General features: G+C 41.1%; 1 protein-coding gene across 1 annotated transcript in view; it reads left to right on the plus strand.

Moving 5' to 3' along the window:
- The window catches only part of LOC112113396 (mucin-5AC-like), a 50,995-nt gene extending 36,141 nt beyond the window's left edge, over positions 1-14,854 (plus strand). Inside the window, exons 30-46 of the mRNA XM_029912049.1 lie at positions 13-738; positions 1,265-1,500; positions 2,278-2,446; positions 3,028-3,275; positions 3,669-3,852; positions 4,280-4,484; positions 5,822-6,000; positions 6,432-6,501; positions 7,198-7,298; positions 10,289-10,393; positions 10,647-10,690; positions 11,694-11,816; positions 11,921-12,019; positions 12,508-12,636; positions 13,090-13,141; positions 13,603-13,714; positions 14,638-14,854. Coding sequence (XP_029767909.1) covers positions 13-738; positions 1,265-1,500; positions 2,278-2,446; positions 3,028-3,275; positions 3,669-3,852; positions 4,280-4,484; positions 5,822-6,000; positions 6,432-6,501; positions 7,198-7,298; positions 10,289-10,393; positions 10,647-10,690; positions 11,694-11,816; positions 11,921-12,019; positions 12,508-12,636; positions 13,090-13,141; positions 13,603-13,714; positions 14,638-14,854 — 2,999 coding nt within the window. The remainder of the gene's footprint in view (positions 1-12; positions 739-1,264; positions 1,501-2,277; positions 2,447-3,027; positions 3,276-3,668; positions 3,853-4,279; positions 4,485-5,821; positions 6,001-6,431; positions 6,502-7,197; positions 7,299-10,288; positions 10,394-10,646; positions 10,691-11,693; positions 11,817-11,920; positions 12,020-12,507; positions 12,637-13,089; positions 13,142-13,602; positions 13,715-14,637) is intronic.
- The last annotated feature ends 377 nt before the right edge of the window (positions 14,855-15,231 follow it).

The following is a 15,231-nucleotide window of genomic DNA, read 5'->3' on the forward strand; positions in this document are numbered from 1 at the left end:
AACCTTCACCAGGTTCCACTCTTCCTCCTTCGGGACAAACAACCACTGAAGGCACCACACTACTGTCTACGCAGCCAACATCACAGGGAAGCACCACCACTCTTCTACCCCCAGTTTCCACTACAGTATCAATCACCTCCACTGCGTCTCCTCCAACTCCAGGCACAGCAACAGGCTCAGCTGGTACAGCACCACTGCAAACAGGCACAATCCCACCTCCGACAGGCACGCGTCCACAACCTTCACCAGGCTCCACTCTTCCTTCTTCGGGACAAACAACCACTCAAGGCACCACACTACTCTCTACACAGCCAACATCACAGGCAAGCACCACCACGCTTGTACCTCCAATTTCCACTACCGTATCAGTCTCCTCCACTGCTTCTCCTCCAACTCCAGGCAAAGCAACAGGCTTAGCTCCTACAGTACCACTGCAAACAGGCACAATCCCACCTGTGACAGGCACACGTCCACAACCTTCACCAGGTTCCACCCTTCCTCCTTCGGGACGAACAACCACTGAAGGCACCACACTACTCTCTACGCAGCCCACACCACAGGGAAGCACCACCACGCTTGTACCCCCAGTTTCCACTACCGTATCAGTCTCCTCCACTGCTTCTCCTCCAACTCCAAGTATACCAACAGGCTCAGCTGGTACAGCATCACTGCAAACAGGCACAATCCCACCTGTTACAGGCACACGTGGAGAAATGAGAACAGGTTCAGCCTCCACGGGTAAGGGTTCTACCATCACTGGAAGTACTATGCTTTTTTCCACAAGTCCAGCACAGCCAACATCACAGGGAAGCACCACCACACTTTTATCTCCAGTTTCCACTACTGTTGCGGTCTCCCCAACTTTAAGCATTAGAACTCCTCCAACATCTACTATTTCAAGGCTTACTTCTTCAGTATCTGCAACAACAGAAGGCCCCAGTACAGCCTACAAAGCACGTGAAAAAAGTACATCTTTCACTTCAAGCAGTGTAACACCGTGTTTATGCCACGTGTCTGGTGATTTCTTTTCTCCCGGTGAGTTTATTGTTTCATGCTTTTAAAAACTGAGATACAATATTAGCATTCACCTTTTTAAAATTATATTTTACTGTACAGTGTAACTTAAAAGTGAGAATGTTTTCTTTATATAAAAATATGATGAATGCATACAAGTTAAAACATTTTAATATTATTTGTTTGATTTTTTGATGAACATTTTACTCAGCCATTTTATTTCATTTGTATTATTAATTTTGTTTCATAGGCGAAGTTATATACAACAGAACAGATAGCACTGGTTGTAGTTTTTATGCACTTTGCAGTAAAAGATGCGAAATTGAACGACTCCAGGGGCCATGTCCTACAACAACTCCTGTTTCAGTAATCCCGTCATCTACAATACCAAGCTTATCAACCCCAACAGCTATATCTTCTTCAGTGCCAGTAACTCCAGAAACTACTCCAATATCAGGTTGCCCTGATGCTGACCCGCCAAGAAAGGTAATCCAATTATCTATTTTCTTTTTCTACAACACCACCATTCCCAAAATTGACCCAAATTCTGCCATCAGATAGACCCACATCCAACTTTCATTAATTTTACTGGGAGTTGCTCATGTATATGTCCGGGCAGGATTTGGCTATTTGAAAATAATCTGGCAAGATGTAATTTTTTGTGAACTTGTGCTGTCAACTTTTCCTGTTTGCAAATTGTCCACAGACTGACTTGCAGTTTTTACAAATTTGTTCAATATTCAGAATTTCTCAATATTTTATGCAAATAAATTTCATCCTAAAGATTGTTTACAAAGTGTTCCTTTTAAATGTTCCTTGCGTATTTGATATTCAAGCTGTATGATTGATCACTGAAGTCATATAGCATAGTTGTCATTCCCTAACTGGATGACGGAACTTTTATACTGGGTTTTTTGTTTGTTTGTTTGTTTTTTTAACTTTTATCCTGTTCACCCAAGTGTGTTTGTTTTTTGGGTGAAGCAAAATTCTATTACGGAAGTCAACAAAATGTCCATGAATAACTTTTTTCAATATTCATTATGCTCTAAACCCAGATATGTAAGGGCAGTCACTCATAGTCAGCTTCCTCTTCAGATACATGACCTACTTTCTTTGAATTCCATTCTTGCTAGGTCACCCATAGACAATCTTACTTGAAACAACCTGAATCCCAAAGATTGATTATTATATTATTGTAAGATAGACATCTAAATTCTGCCTCAACCCAAACCATCTGTACAAGAATTTCCTTGTCTCTTCTAGATGAATGAATCCTGGATGTTAAACAATTGCACTATGGCAACTTGTGAGGGAGACAACAGAATTGTTCTATTGCTTCCTCCAGCTGTAGAGATGATTACTTGTGCAAGTGGACTCCCACCAATAAAAGTCTATGATGAGGATGGCTGCAACTACCACTATGAGTGTGACTGTAAGGGAACCAAGAAACAAGCAAAGCACTAACGATGCACAATATACTTTAATATTGCAGAAAAAGAGGTTTTCAGAATGTTTTGATTCATCTAGTGTTGTACTATAGCAGGCTTTACCCGCCAAATTATAGTTTACAAATTTATAATATTGTTGTGATGAGTCAATGCTTTAGGCACTCTATTTTTCTCAGAAGATAGAATCAGGCTAAAATATTTGAATTACAAGAGTATATCATTAAATTATAGATTTTTCTATCTAGCTTGGTATTTATTATACATCCATTGTAGTGGCATCTGACGCTAAGTAAGAATTTAATAATCCAGATCATCGGCTAAAATAAAGCTAGATATATAGACAGAAAAATGGGTATGAATACTTAACGCCAACTAAATTCTGCTTCTAGAATCTTTATTTTTACAGATGTCATACAAGAGAGAAAGATTTTAGTTTAAATATGATACATCACCTTCAATTTCAGTACCAGCAACCAATCTTTCTTTGACTGGCAGATTAAGGAAATTTGCTATTTTTAGCTTTTGATTATAAATAGATACTTTTCTTTTCTTTTCTTCCTGATAGGTGTTTGCAGCGGCTGGAGTAATTCTGACTACTTGACTTTTGATGGAACTCACTACACATTCCATGACAACTGCACATATGTGCTGATGAAACAGATTGTCCCCAAATACAATTTCAGAATCCTTGTGGACAATTACTTCTGTGATGTGGCTGATGGACTCTCCTGCCCTAGATCTATCATTGTGAATTACAACTCCATGGAAATAGTGCTAATCAGTCAGATACACCAAGGAGAGAAAAATAATAAGGTAAACCTTAATGGATTTTCACATTTTATAAATTGCTTCAATAAAAACATTTTAATAATAAGAGAAGGCTTGTTTAATAACACCGTATAAAAACAGCTAAAGATTATAAACACAACATTAGATATGTGGTAATTATATTTAATTTCATAAGAACTCCATAGTGTGTGTGTGTTTACCGCGCACGTGTGTGTGAGAGAGAGTTTATTTTGTAATTTCTTTCTCTTATGCCTCTTTTTTTCATGAGGAACATAATGGGGATCTTCAGATCTACAGAGAGGAACTCTGCTCTTTCTTAACTCTTAACACTGCCATCATGTGTTCAAAGACTTGTCTCCCTGCCTAAGACATAAAATAAACCTGTGCTTTAGCTGCTTTTATTTTGTTGGGTTTTAGATTCTTGTCAACAACGAGCCAATCAGTGGAGGCTTCAGCAGAGATGGCATTTCAGTTGCCAATGATGGAACATACATGGTTGTTGAAATCCCGGACATCAAGTCTTACATCTTCTTCAATGGACTCACCTTCACAGTGAAAATGCCATTCAGCATGTTTGGACACAACACTGAAGGCCAGTGTGGTGAGTAGAGTGGTTTAATCCCCTCTTTTCCATAAGGCAATTCTCAGGAGACTTTTTTCTTTATTTATGCTATGGTAAGGTGCACTTTAGCTGATCATTTAAGTTTCTAGGTGCTACAGCAAATTAAATAAAATAACCACAGTGGGATTATGGAGCATATCACTTTTTCACTATTTCCAGTCTCAGCATCACCTCAAAATGCAATTTACATTAACAAGAATATTTCTACTTTCAGTCTTTCATAAAGTGTTAGGACCAAGTAAGATTAGTGGTATCGTAGTAACCTGAAAATCAGGTAACCAGCCCCTGACTGTGTTTGTTACATTTAGCGTGGACATTCCCTCTTGTACTTACCTTGCCATGCTGAGGTGCTCTATTGCCAGTGCTTCAATACCTTCCAGACTTGGTTCCATCTGTTTTCTTCTAGGCACATGTTCAAATGACAAAGTGGACGAATGCCGCATGCCAAGTGGCGAAGTAATTTCCTCTTGTTCAGAAATGGCTGCCGCTTGGCAGGTTCAGAATGAAAATAAGCCCAATTGTGAAAGGCCCCCGGTACCACCTGCCACGCCAACAACTCCACCTGTGCCCTGCAATTCTACTTCTCCTCTTTGTGAGCTGATTTTGAGCGAGTAAGTTAAATTCAGGCTTAGGGTACATTTGAATCTTGTGTATTGAAAAGCAAAAAAGTTTTTTGGAAGCCTTAATAATGGTCTTTGAAGTGACATTTAGTAACAAAAATATACACTGCATTATTGATTGTAATCAGGGCCGGCTCTGGCTTTTTTGCCGCCCTAGGCAAAAAAGCCACCAGCCGCCCCCCCCCCCCCCATTGCGGCAGGGGAGGGCGCCGAGCCCGGCCGCGGGCCCGCAGTCCCCGACCGGCCAGAGCGCCGGGAGCAGGGCGGAGAGCCCAGTTGGGGCTCTCCGCTCTCCCCGACAGCCAGAGTGCCGGAGGGAGGGCGGAGAGCCCCTGGCGGCCAGAGCGCCGGGAGGAGGGCGGCGGGCCCGGCCGCGGCTCTCCGCTCTCCCCGGCGGCCAGAGCGCCGGGGGGAGGGCGGAGAGCCCCCGGCGGCCAGAACGTCGGGAGCAGGGCGGAGAGCCCGGTTGGGGCTCTCCACTCTCCCCGACCGGCTGGAGCGCCGGGGGGAGGGCGGCGAGTCCGGCCGGGGCCCCGCTCTCCCCGACCGGCCGGAGCACCGGGGGGAGGGCGGCGAGCCCAGTCGCGGCCCCGCTCTCGGGCCGGAGCGCCCTGACGCGCCGCCCCCCTCTAGGCGCCGCCCCAAGCACACGCTTGGTGGGCTGGTGCCTGGAGCCGGCCCTGATTGTAATAATAGCAAAGTAGTCTTGGTTTGTTTTTTAAGAATACAGAATAGCTGTGTAGTTTGTTGTGGCTGTTACCAAAGCTGGTTCTCTGGGCATCACTTTAGTCTCTTTTAGGCTAGGTCTACACTACCCGCCTGAATCGGCGGGTAGAAATCGACCTCTCGGGGATCGAATTATCGCGTCCTGTCAGGACGTGACAATCGATCCCCGAATCGACGCTCTTACTCCACCAGCGGAGGTGGGAGTAAGCGCCGTCGACGGGAAGCCGCGGAGGTCGATTTTGCCACCGTCCTTACAGCGGGGTAAGTCGGCTGCGATACGTCGAATTCAGCTACGCTATTCGCGTAGCTGAATTTGCATATCTTAAATCGACCCCCCCCCTGTAGTGAGGACGTAGCCTTAGAGTTGCGCTATCTAGAAACCCAGTCTGCCCTTGAAGAATTCTCATTAAATATAAACTGTGTCCCACCAAGGGCTATTATTACATTGTCAATAAAACACTCACCTGGGACTAATATCGTATTTTAGCCCTAAAAGACCATCTAGGCAGTTCATTACCCTTTAATTATTTCACTCTGACAAGTCTAGATTTTTATAGTGATTATGCAGCACAGCTCAAACTTCTCTTCCATTATATTTAAAGTCTCTTTGCAGAGTGTCATAAGATTCTGACGCCCAGCATATTCTATGAGAGTTGCATCGCTGATTCATGCCACATTACCAATGAATCTATACCATGCTTCAGCTTGAAAACATATGCCTCCCTCTGCTCTGCTAAAGGTGTCTGTGCCGACTGGAGAAGCAAGACCCAAGGACAATGCCGTAAGCAGCATTAAGAGATACTTTGCCTTGGATCTATGACGTGCTTATTACAAACTTATTCTGGAAATGTAAACTTCTTCCATTATTTTGGGGGGGAGGAATAGATACGTATCTAAACTTTACTTTAATTTCATTCCTGTGGAGATGGGTGAACTAGTTCCGATAAAATATAAACAACCCTGAACCTTTGCTGTTCTCTCAAATTCAACCAAAGCCACATCTTTTGTGAGGTTCAAAATCATTCAGTAGCCGTTACAAAATATTTCTGCTTTTCTATTTCCTGGTCCAAAGGGTTGATGAAGTGAGAGCACCAGTGGTTGTTACCCCTCCACCTACATAAAATTAAAAGCAATTGGAAAGCATCATCTCTGCTTCTTTACCTTTATACAATGTTTCATTTTCATATTGATTTTATTTTTGCTCCCACACAGCATACAACTGTCCTAACGGCAAGGTGTATGATGCATGTGGCCCTCTTAATCCTGTCGCCTGTCATTCCGGGTAAGGCTAAACCAAATAATTAGCTTTACATTAGTGTAATGTCACTGTGTTCAACTGTGTCTGTCTTTGGACGGGAGACCTCGTAGTAAAAACCAACTGCTTGAGGACAGAGTGGCATTGATGACTGAGTAAATCCTCAAAGTGGTGACAGGGGACAATGTGTTGTTACTAGAGATGCCATATTTTATTTGTGGCATTGAAACTGAAGTCCTGACTCCTTTGATTATTAAAAATCCCATGGCACTTTTCACATGAGTAGGAAGGCCAGCATTTAGGGCCTAGCCAATTTCCTCTTTGGATAATTACATTGTGCTACTTAAATCCCTCTACAATTTCAAATGGATGCTGTATTTTCACTTCCTGCTATTTCCTAAACAGAAAAACATGCCCAGCATTGCTGTGAGCTGTTAGGTCGATGTAGTGCTCCACTTCAGAGTTGCCTATAGTTCAGTGATGGGTAAAAATGATTCCCGTACATAGATAGTTTCTGAATGTTTACAAAGTGTTTTGTAATATTTGGGGATAAGGATTACCATATTGTATAAATGTACATTTTTTATATATATTCAGGAAACCTTACCTGATTGTTTAGAGAAATTCTTCTTCATGCCTCAATTATATTAGTGCTGTAAAAAGTTATTGATCAGATAATGCTGGGAAAATGTACGTTAATATCCATTCCTTTCTTCCTTGTAGAACTGTTAACCATACAAGTGAACATGTTGCTGAAGGATGCTTCTGCCCCAAGGATAAGATTCTCTTCAATTCATACACTGACATCTGTGTGTCAGAATGCGGTAAGTTTCGGGGGGACAGGAAGGAGGGAAGGAGAAAGGGTTGGAGGAGGATGTAAATAATGTGAATATTAGTGTTGATGAAAGAAAGAGATGGACAGGACAACCTAGTTCTAGGTATAGCGTGAAAAAATGCTATGGAAGCTTCTATCACACAGCTCTGCTCATGGACCTTAATCCCACTCAGCTTTACCCATTCTTGAATATCCAAATTCTGTTCGTGAATATCCAAATTCTGCTAGCTGAACCAGTCTGACAGGTAGTTTTGTAATTATGACAAATTCATACTAGGGACTAAAACTACCGACCGTGTTTCACTTATAATATATCACATTTAAAGCCTGATCCCTCATAGTTTAAGATTAGCATATTAAACCCATTACTTTACCCTCCTCCCCATTTTATATTACATTCCTAGAATTTAGTGAACCTGCATAATATTTACACTGCCAGTGAAATGCCCCATAGTCTGTTTTCAGACTCAGCCTAATAGCAGATTTTAGTCTTGCATCATCATCATCATCGGAGTAAATACACCAGCCACTTAACATGTGAATGCTGAGTGCCAAAACTGACTTCACCTTGAGAATGGCTAGTTATTTCCATTTCCATTTTTTTAGAAAGTGACTGGTAAATGGCATTAGCATCTGTGTCTACTTGTTGAAAAAAATGGGTCTGAGCTGAATCATGAGACAAGATGAAGGTTTAAAAGTAAATCCTTTGTGGATAAAGTGTGTAGCAATAATAATATCTGAAAAGTGCCTTTATGAACCCTTAATTAAACGGGTAAGCGAGATTCATTTGTGTATCACATGGGTCATCAGATCAGCATCAATGTAAATCTTTATCCTTTCATTCCCCTCAGCTTGTGTGGGACCAGATGGAATGCCCAAACTGGTGAGTATTTCAGTCAGCACTTTCTCCAAGGCACCTTTCCCAGAAACATCTCCCAAATACAGCTGTTTCCAGGATTTCATTGCATTTTCCCACCTCTTAGTCCTCACTTTGTTATGAAATGTGCAAGGTTGTGGCAGGTTAAATTCTTAGCAGAAATAAAATGGAAGGAGATGATGGTAAGGACTAGATTACAGCCAATACACTTTGTATTTTGTCATCAACTGCACCCAGTTTTTTTTTTAAAAATCACATTTTAAAACCCCAAAATGCCCAAAAAGAACTAATATGAATTGTGTGTAACAGCTTCAAATTGCACAATGGTGTGTCTATATTGCTTCAGATAAATTGCTAGTACTTCAATTCCAGTGTTGTATCATTCCATTGCCAAGTATTGGAAATGTTATTTATTTATGGGTCTCCTAACTTGGGAAATTGAAAGCAGCCTGTCTGAAGATTTTCGGCCTGCTCTTTGGGCCAGATTCAAACCCATTGAAATCAATGGGCTTGGGATCAGGCTCCATGAACACTCTATCTTACTATCCGCTTTGAGGCCTTCATCCAGGTTGACCCTGAAAAAATACCTATGATCATGAGCATCAGAGAACAGGTAAGATAAAATATTTTTATATTTTTACAGCCTGGAGCCATTTGGAAGAGTAACTGCCAGGAGTGTGTCTGTGACCCATTCTCTGTTACTGTACAATGTAAGTCACTGTCATGTCAGACACCCGAGACACCCGTGTGTGAGAAAGAAGGATTCATAGCTGTCCCAGTGTTCACACCAGAAGACCCATGCTGTCCTGAAACTGAATGCAGTAAGTACCGGCTACTATCTTTTATAGCCAGCTCATAAAAATATAGTGGGCCAAATATTGTCCTCAGTTACAGCTGCACATCTCTCACTAGCTAATCTAATCTAGTTAAGGTTTTCATATAGTAACTATCACTGTAATATCTAAGGGCTCTTACAATTAAGCATTATTCCTTGATTGATTCATAACTGTACCTAGGTACCAAAAGTTGATTTCTGAGTTAGTTAGATGTACATTTTTAGTTGGTAAAACAAAATCTTTTTGGTGTGTGTATGTTGCAGAAGGGGAGAAGAGAGGTAAAAGGTTTTTCTGAGTCTTAAAGTAGCTGATAAATTAGCTCCATAGTTGTGGGTTATAGAGTGTTTCTTTATACACAGATTTTATGTCGCAGAATGGCAATATTAATTTAAGTAGAGCTAAACAGATGAACAAACACTAAAACACGAGCCAGTAGCTGTATGTGATATAGTGCTAGCTGTTTAGAGATTTTTTTTTATTACTGATATAGTGAAGTCAAAAGGGAGAATGTGCCCACAGTTTATTAGCCTGGAACTAAACAAATGAGCAGTCGAGGGCTAAGCTTGAAGTGGTCCTGTGAAAAACATGAGTGGGATGTGAGATGCTACCAAATGATTTGATTATGATGGTGTGGCATATTTATTTCCTATGAGGATCAGTCGTCCATCCAAGCCACTTGCAGACAGGTTGCAGAGGACTCAGCCATGGAACAGAGGTGTCTTTTGAATTTATCACACTGCTGTGGTTATAGAGTAAGAGATGATTTGCTCTAACTTGAGGAGGAGCTTGATAGCAGTAGGGAAAGAGAGGGCTTTCTCAGGCTCCCATTCTAGTTCAAGGCCATTTATCCTCTTAAATCTTCTCTCTCCCTTTAGGGATACATCCCTCCAGCTTCTTCAAGCTTCAGCCATATGCTAGAATGTAACTCGAGCTTTATGCACATCAAGTTTTTAAAAGAAGTTATCAATAATCTTTCTGTGCCAGAAGCTGGGAATGGGTGACGGGATGGATCACTTGATGATTACCTGTTCTGTTCATTCCCTCTGGGGCCTCTGGCATTGGTCACTGTAGGAAGACAGGATACTGGGCTAGATGGACCTTTGGTCTGACCCAGTATAGCTGTTCTTATGTTCTGTGCCCTTCTTTGTGTTAGGCTCTCCACATGCTCACGGAGCCGAAGCACCAATTACTTCTAAGCAGGAAAACAACGACTCATATTGCTAGCTTTATCCCATTACGCACTTTCTCTTCTGGCTTATTCCACAGGATGCAATACAAGCGCCTGCTCCCAGACCAAGAAGACTTGTGAGCCAGGGTATCAGCTAGCCACAATCCTTTCAGAAGGAGGCTGCTGTGTCAATTATACATGTGGTAAGTTACTGTGCTTCTTCTGACCTCTGGCTCTAATTTCAATTTCAAAGGAGATATGGAGTTAAGAAAAAATGTATGAGAAGTGAAGAAAGTAAGGTCAGTGTACATTAAATAATCATTAAAAAACCCCACTTACCTTCACTGAACTATATCCAGGGGAAAAACTGAACTTTTTTGTGCATTCAGACTGGCAGTTTTAAAGATTTTTTTTTCATTTCTTTTTTTTTTTTAAATAATTGATTCTTTTTTTCAGAACCAATACCAGATGTCTGTGTGCTTAATGGAACTATTTACCAGGTAAGAACAGTAGTACTACACCAAACATACTAACATATACTGATATTTCAGTAGCTCTCTAAAACCCTGATACAGAGCATCTCACTAGGAGTTTCCATGAGGGAGTTCTTTATCTCCTACATATTAAAGAACCTTTGTACCATGTTTGCTCCTTGGTCACCAGCCTAGATCTGAAATAGATTTTGTTTGGAGGAGCTCCCCTTTAACAAGGAGCAAAAGTAAAAACTTAACCGTTTTTACTGAGAGGGGTGAATCGGTTCTTTATCCATTCCAGATGTGGGCAATATAACTTTCTGATGGAGCAGAATTTTGAAAGTCTTTTTTTGTGGGGCAAAAGAACTGAAGCCCCTCAAAAAATAAATCTAGGACTTTGGCCTAGACCTCCAAGTTGAGACCTTAACTTCTCAGTCAAGATTTTCTCCTTAAGATCACAGCTGCCATCTTGGAATGTGATTTTGGGTCAAATTTTCAAAAGAGGCCTGAAGTCCATGTGTAAAGAATGTGTACATATTCATGCTCATGCAATTGGATACACCAATGGGTAGATGTTTTAATATCCATCTGCAAGAGATGACTGCTTCACCAGCTCTGAAAACAATTCATAATGGAAAGCTTCTTTTGCGACAAGTGGTGTATTGATGAGTTTGCAAAATACTGAGGCGGCTCAAACCAGTCTTACGTAGTACCCAAACTCAGCATGTTCTTTTGATCTTGCTTGGTACATTCTTGCCATCTCTTTACTAGCCTAAGTATTTTGCATAATTTCAATTAGCTTGTTCCTATACATGCTTTTTGCACTGGCCCCACATTTTCATATATTATGTGCAACATAGTTGCTTTATGCTGTCCATTGGGTAACTCAATTTCACTTGTGTATCAGCATCTTTTATGTTCACAAAATTGCTTTAAATTATCTCCATACGTTATGAGGTAACATACAGTAGATCTCCTTAAAATAATGAGATTTTCTCAGACTGAATGTTCTCTCTTTGGCTTCTCCCAGCCTGGAATGTCTGTTCCAATGGACTCTTGTAAGACGTGTATCTGCAGTTCTGAAGTAGATCCAGTCTCCAACAGAAACCTTCTGCAATGTGAGGTGGTCCGCTGTGACACCACTTGCCCCCTGGTGAGCTCCATTTTTTATTTCACCTCCCCGTTAGTTTCTAAACTGGTGAAAATGGAAGTCTCCCTTATTGACTCAATGTATTTTCTCTCCCACTTCTTGAACAGGGTTATGAATACATGATGAAAGATGGAGAGTGCTGCGGAGAGTGTGTCCAGGTGGCTTGCACAATCAAGCTGACTAACAACACTGTCCAGGTGCTCAAGGTAACTATTTCCTTTGATTCTCATTATACTTGGTTTTAGCCCACAACAAGGGATAAGTGTTGACAAAAGCAAGGGACAGCTCTCAACCAACTTTAGTTACAGCAGGGTATTTTCTATATTTATTCTAGCTGGACACACATTTGAATAGCTAAATCACATATTTAGGTGCTCAAATGGACTGGGGGGTGGTGGGGGAGGGAATATCCATTTTAGGCATCTAACTACAGACCTGAGAGTGTAGGTCTAGGATTTAGCCTTAGGCTCCCCACCTAGGCAGTGAAGTTTGAAAATTAGGCTCCCCGTGTTTAGTGTTTCAGAGGAAGTTAAAAGGGTACAGATGAGTTCCTTCTAGGTGAGAGCATGAAATTGCTCATCAGAAAATCCTACACCAGGCTTTGTCAGAGTAATCACACTACACTTATCATAATTACATCATTGATCACATCAGAAAAGCAATAATGCTAAATTTGTTTTATTCCCAATGTCAGCCGGGTGATATCTGGAAGCCTGAAGATAATCCATGCAGCTATTACAAATGTGAAAAAATTGAAGATCAGCTTGTTTCAGTCACTGTTCTGAGAACATGTCCTGCCTTTGATCCAGAGGACTGCAAGCCTGTAAGTTTCAATCAGTCCTTTATTGTTTGCTATTTGTTGAGTGCTACTACACAGAACAAGGGGCAAAGGATACAAGACAAGACAAGACAACATGGAACCAGTATCTCTAGTTATTAATGGCTCCCACTGTGTAAACAGCCATTTATCAGGAATGGTTTGAGAGTGAACTTAATCTTGTCACAGTGTCAATTGTAATGGACAATCCCTCCAGAACAGCCCTGTCCTCCCACTTAATAGTCTGCTACCTCTTATTTTTGGATATGTGGATTCAAGAACTACATGGAACCAAGCTGGCAAGATAGCCTTCCTGGTCCACAAGCCATGGTTTCATTCAATATCCACTGCACAGCCCACCTCCTGTTAATGGTAAAAATGCTAGTCAGTGCTAGAAAGCTCTTGACTTGTCATTCATACACTAATTCTGAATGCTCTCTCTTTGTTCCTGCACTGAAGAATGAAGTACAGCTGACTCCTGATGGCTGCTGCAAAACCTGTACCTCTGGATGTAAGTAAAGCTATTTTCTGATGTTCTGCTGCCAATAGATTCTGTATAATTATAATATTTCTAACTTTTTTTGCGTGGGATGGGGAAGTAGAAGTTTCCTCCAGGATCCCCACACAGGTTTTCTTTAGTTCTCATTGTCAAGGGCCCCACGTTACACTGACTGGTCCTTCCAAAGAAAAAGAGCAAACATGGTTGTTTGACAGTGTCAAGATACTCCCCATCTCATCCAAGATCTGTTTATACTGCCTCAGCAGTGCTCTCTGCTACCAATGACCTAAGGTTGAAAGATTAAGACTGGGACTTAAACTCAAATCCCCAACTAAATTACTTGTGTGTTTCCTACCTATAGCACGAATCCTGCATAATCAAACATCTTCCTCTCAGAACAGCTTTAAGCATTCGCTTAGCTGTGAATATGAAGAGACATGAAGCATTTCTATTTATTTTTTCCTCTTTCTTAGTAACAAGATGCAAAGTTTACAAGAACTCAACTGTGATCCGCCACAATGAATGTGAATCTTCTGAGCCTATTGAACTGACGTACTGTGAGGGTGTTTGTGCCAGCTCCTCAGTGTAAGTGGCAGCAAGTACATTATATCCTCTCCTTGTATCTATTTCTCTTTGTGGCCTCTTTTCATCCAACTGCTCAAGTGGTATTGAGCATGGACTCACCTATGCACTTTCAATTAATTTAATATACACTTGAAAAGCAAGGGTTTCCATTGAGTGTGATGGCTTGTACATCTGAAGTGTGTGTCAGTATTTGGGGGAGCGGGAGAGTGCTTACTCTATACCACAGCAGTTATCTCCCATCACTTTGCCTGACACACAATATAACATGACGGTCCCAATGTCAAACAACCAGACTCACAGAGGTAAAAACCTTGTTCAAGTCACAAAGCAGAGTATTGAGTATCTGACAGCAAAGCACCCATTGGAACAACAGTGAGGAAGATGCACACTGGGGTTCTGATTTTCCTCTGACTTACATTCATTGCCATCAGTAGAGTCACACCTGATATATTGCTGTGGCTAAAGAGAATCAGATCCTGCATTCATAAATAAGCCATTACGGCTATTTGGCAAATAGAGTACATCATATATAAATTGGCCCATCCTTCCTATCAGTTGTTCTTTAGACCACCTTGATTTCTCTCTCTGACTCATACATGCTCAGAACTAACTGCCATTAAATGATGATGAAAGCCAGTGGAGAGACTAGAAAACTCAGACTAATACCACAAAATTTGATCTTTCCTGTTTATATTGAGCTACACACACACACACACACACACGATTGAAAGCTGGAAATAATGGGCCCAATCTTGCTTCTATTAAAATGAAAGGCAGATTTGCCACAGAGCACAGTGGGCGCAGGAACAGGCCCTCTATCAAATAGATACGTTTTTTTAAAGTGTGCAATAGTTAGCAGAGTGTGTGCTATATGAAGACTTTTACAGAGGGGTATAATTTCTTTTCTTTATCTGGTGGGGCAGGTATTCCTTTGAAACACAGCAGATGCAACACAAGTGTACCTGCTGCCAGGAACTCAAGAGCCACAAGAGAGAGGTGACGCTGACATGCAGCAATGGAACAAGCATGAATTATGACTATGTCTATGTGGAAGAGTGCCAATGCATGACTGAGTGCATTCCAGAAACCACAACCACACAACAGTTCCAAAAGGAAGAAGAGCAGAAAAAAACAAGATGATCATAGGAAAAAAGAACCCAAGAGGTCTAAAGCAGTTAAAATCAAAAGCAACATAGATAAAATAACCTGTGCACCGGCTTAAAACTCTGTTTCTTACTTATTTCAGCTTCCACTATCACCATTTTTCACTTCTTAAATATGAGAATATTCAGGAGCCAAATAACTAAGTCTTCATATGTATTTTTATTTCTAAATAATACAACTTTTGAGGGGGAAAGGATAAACAAAATTATAACTTGCATTGTTGGAGTCGTGAGTTAATCCCAAAATTACTTTCCTTTACCATTTCCCCTGTGAAGTTTGGAGACTATTTAGTTCTATTCTTTTCATCTATTTCTTTTTTTAGTATTCTCATTGTTTCAATGGTTATTTGTGTG

This window comes from Terrapene carolina, unplaced genomic scaffold (genome assembly GCF_002925995.2).
Source record: "Terrapene carolina triunguis isolate 2854851 unplaced genomic scaffold, T_m_triunguis-2.0 Scaffold171, whole genome shotgun sequence".
Lineage (NCBI taxonomy): Eukaryota > Metazoa > Chordata > Testudines > Emydidae > Terrapene > Terrapene triunguis.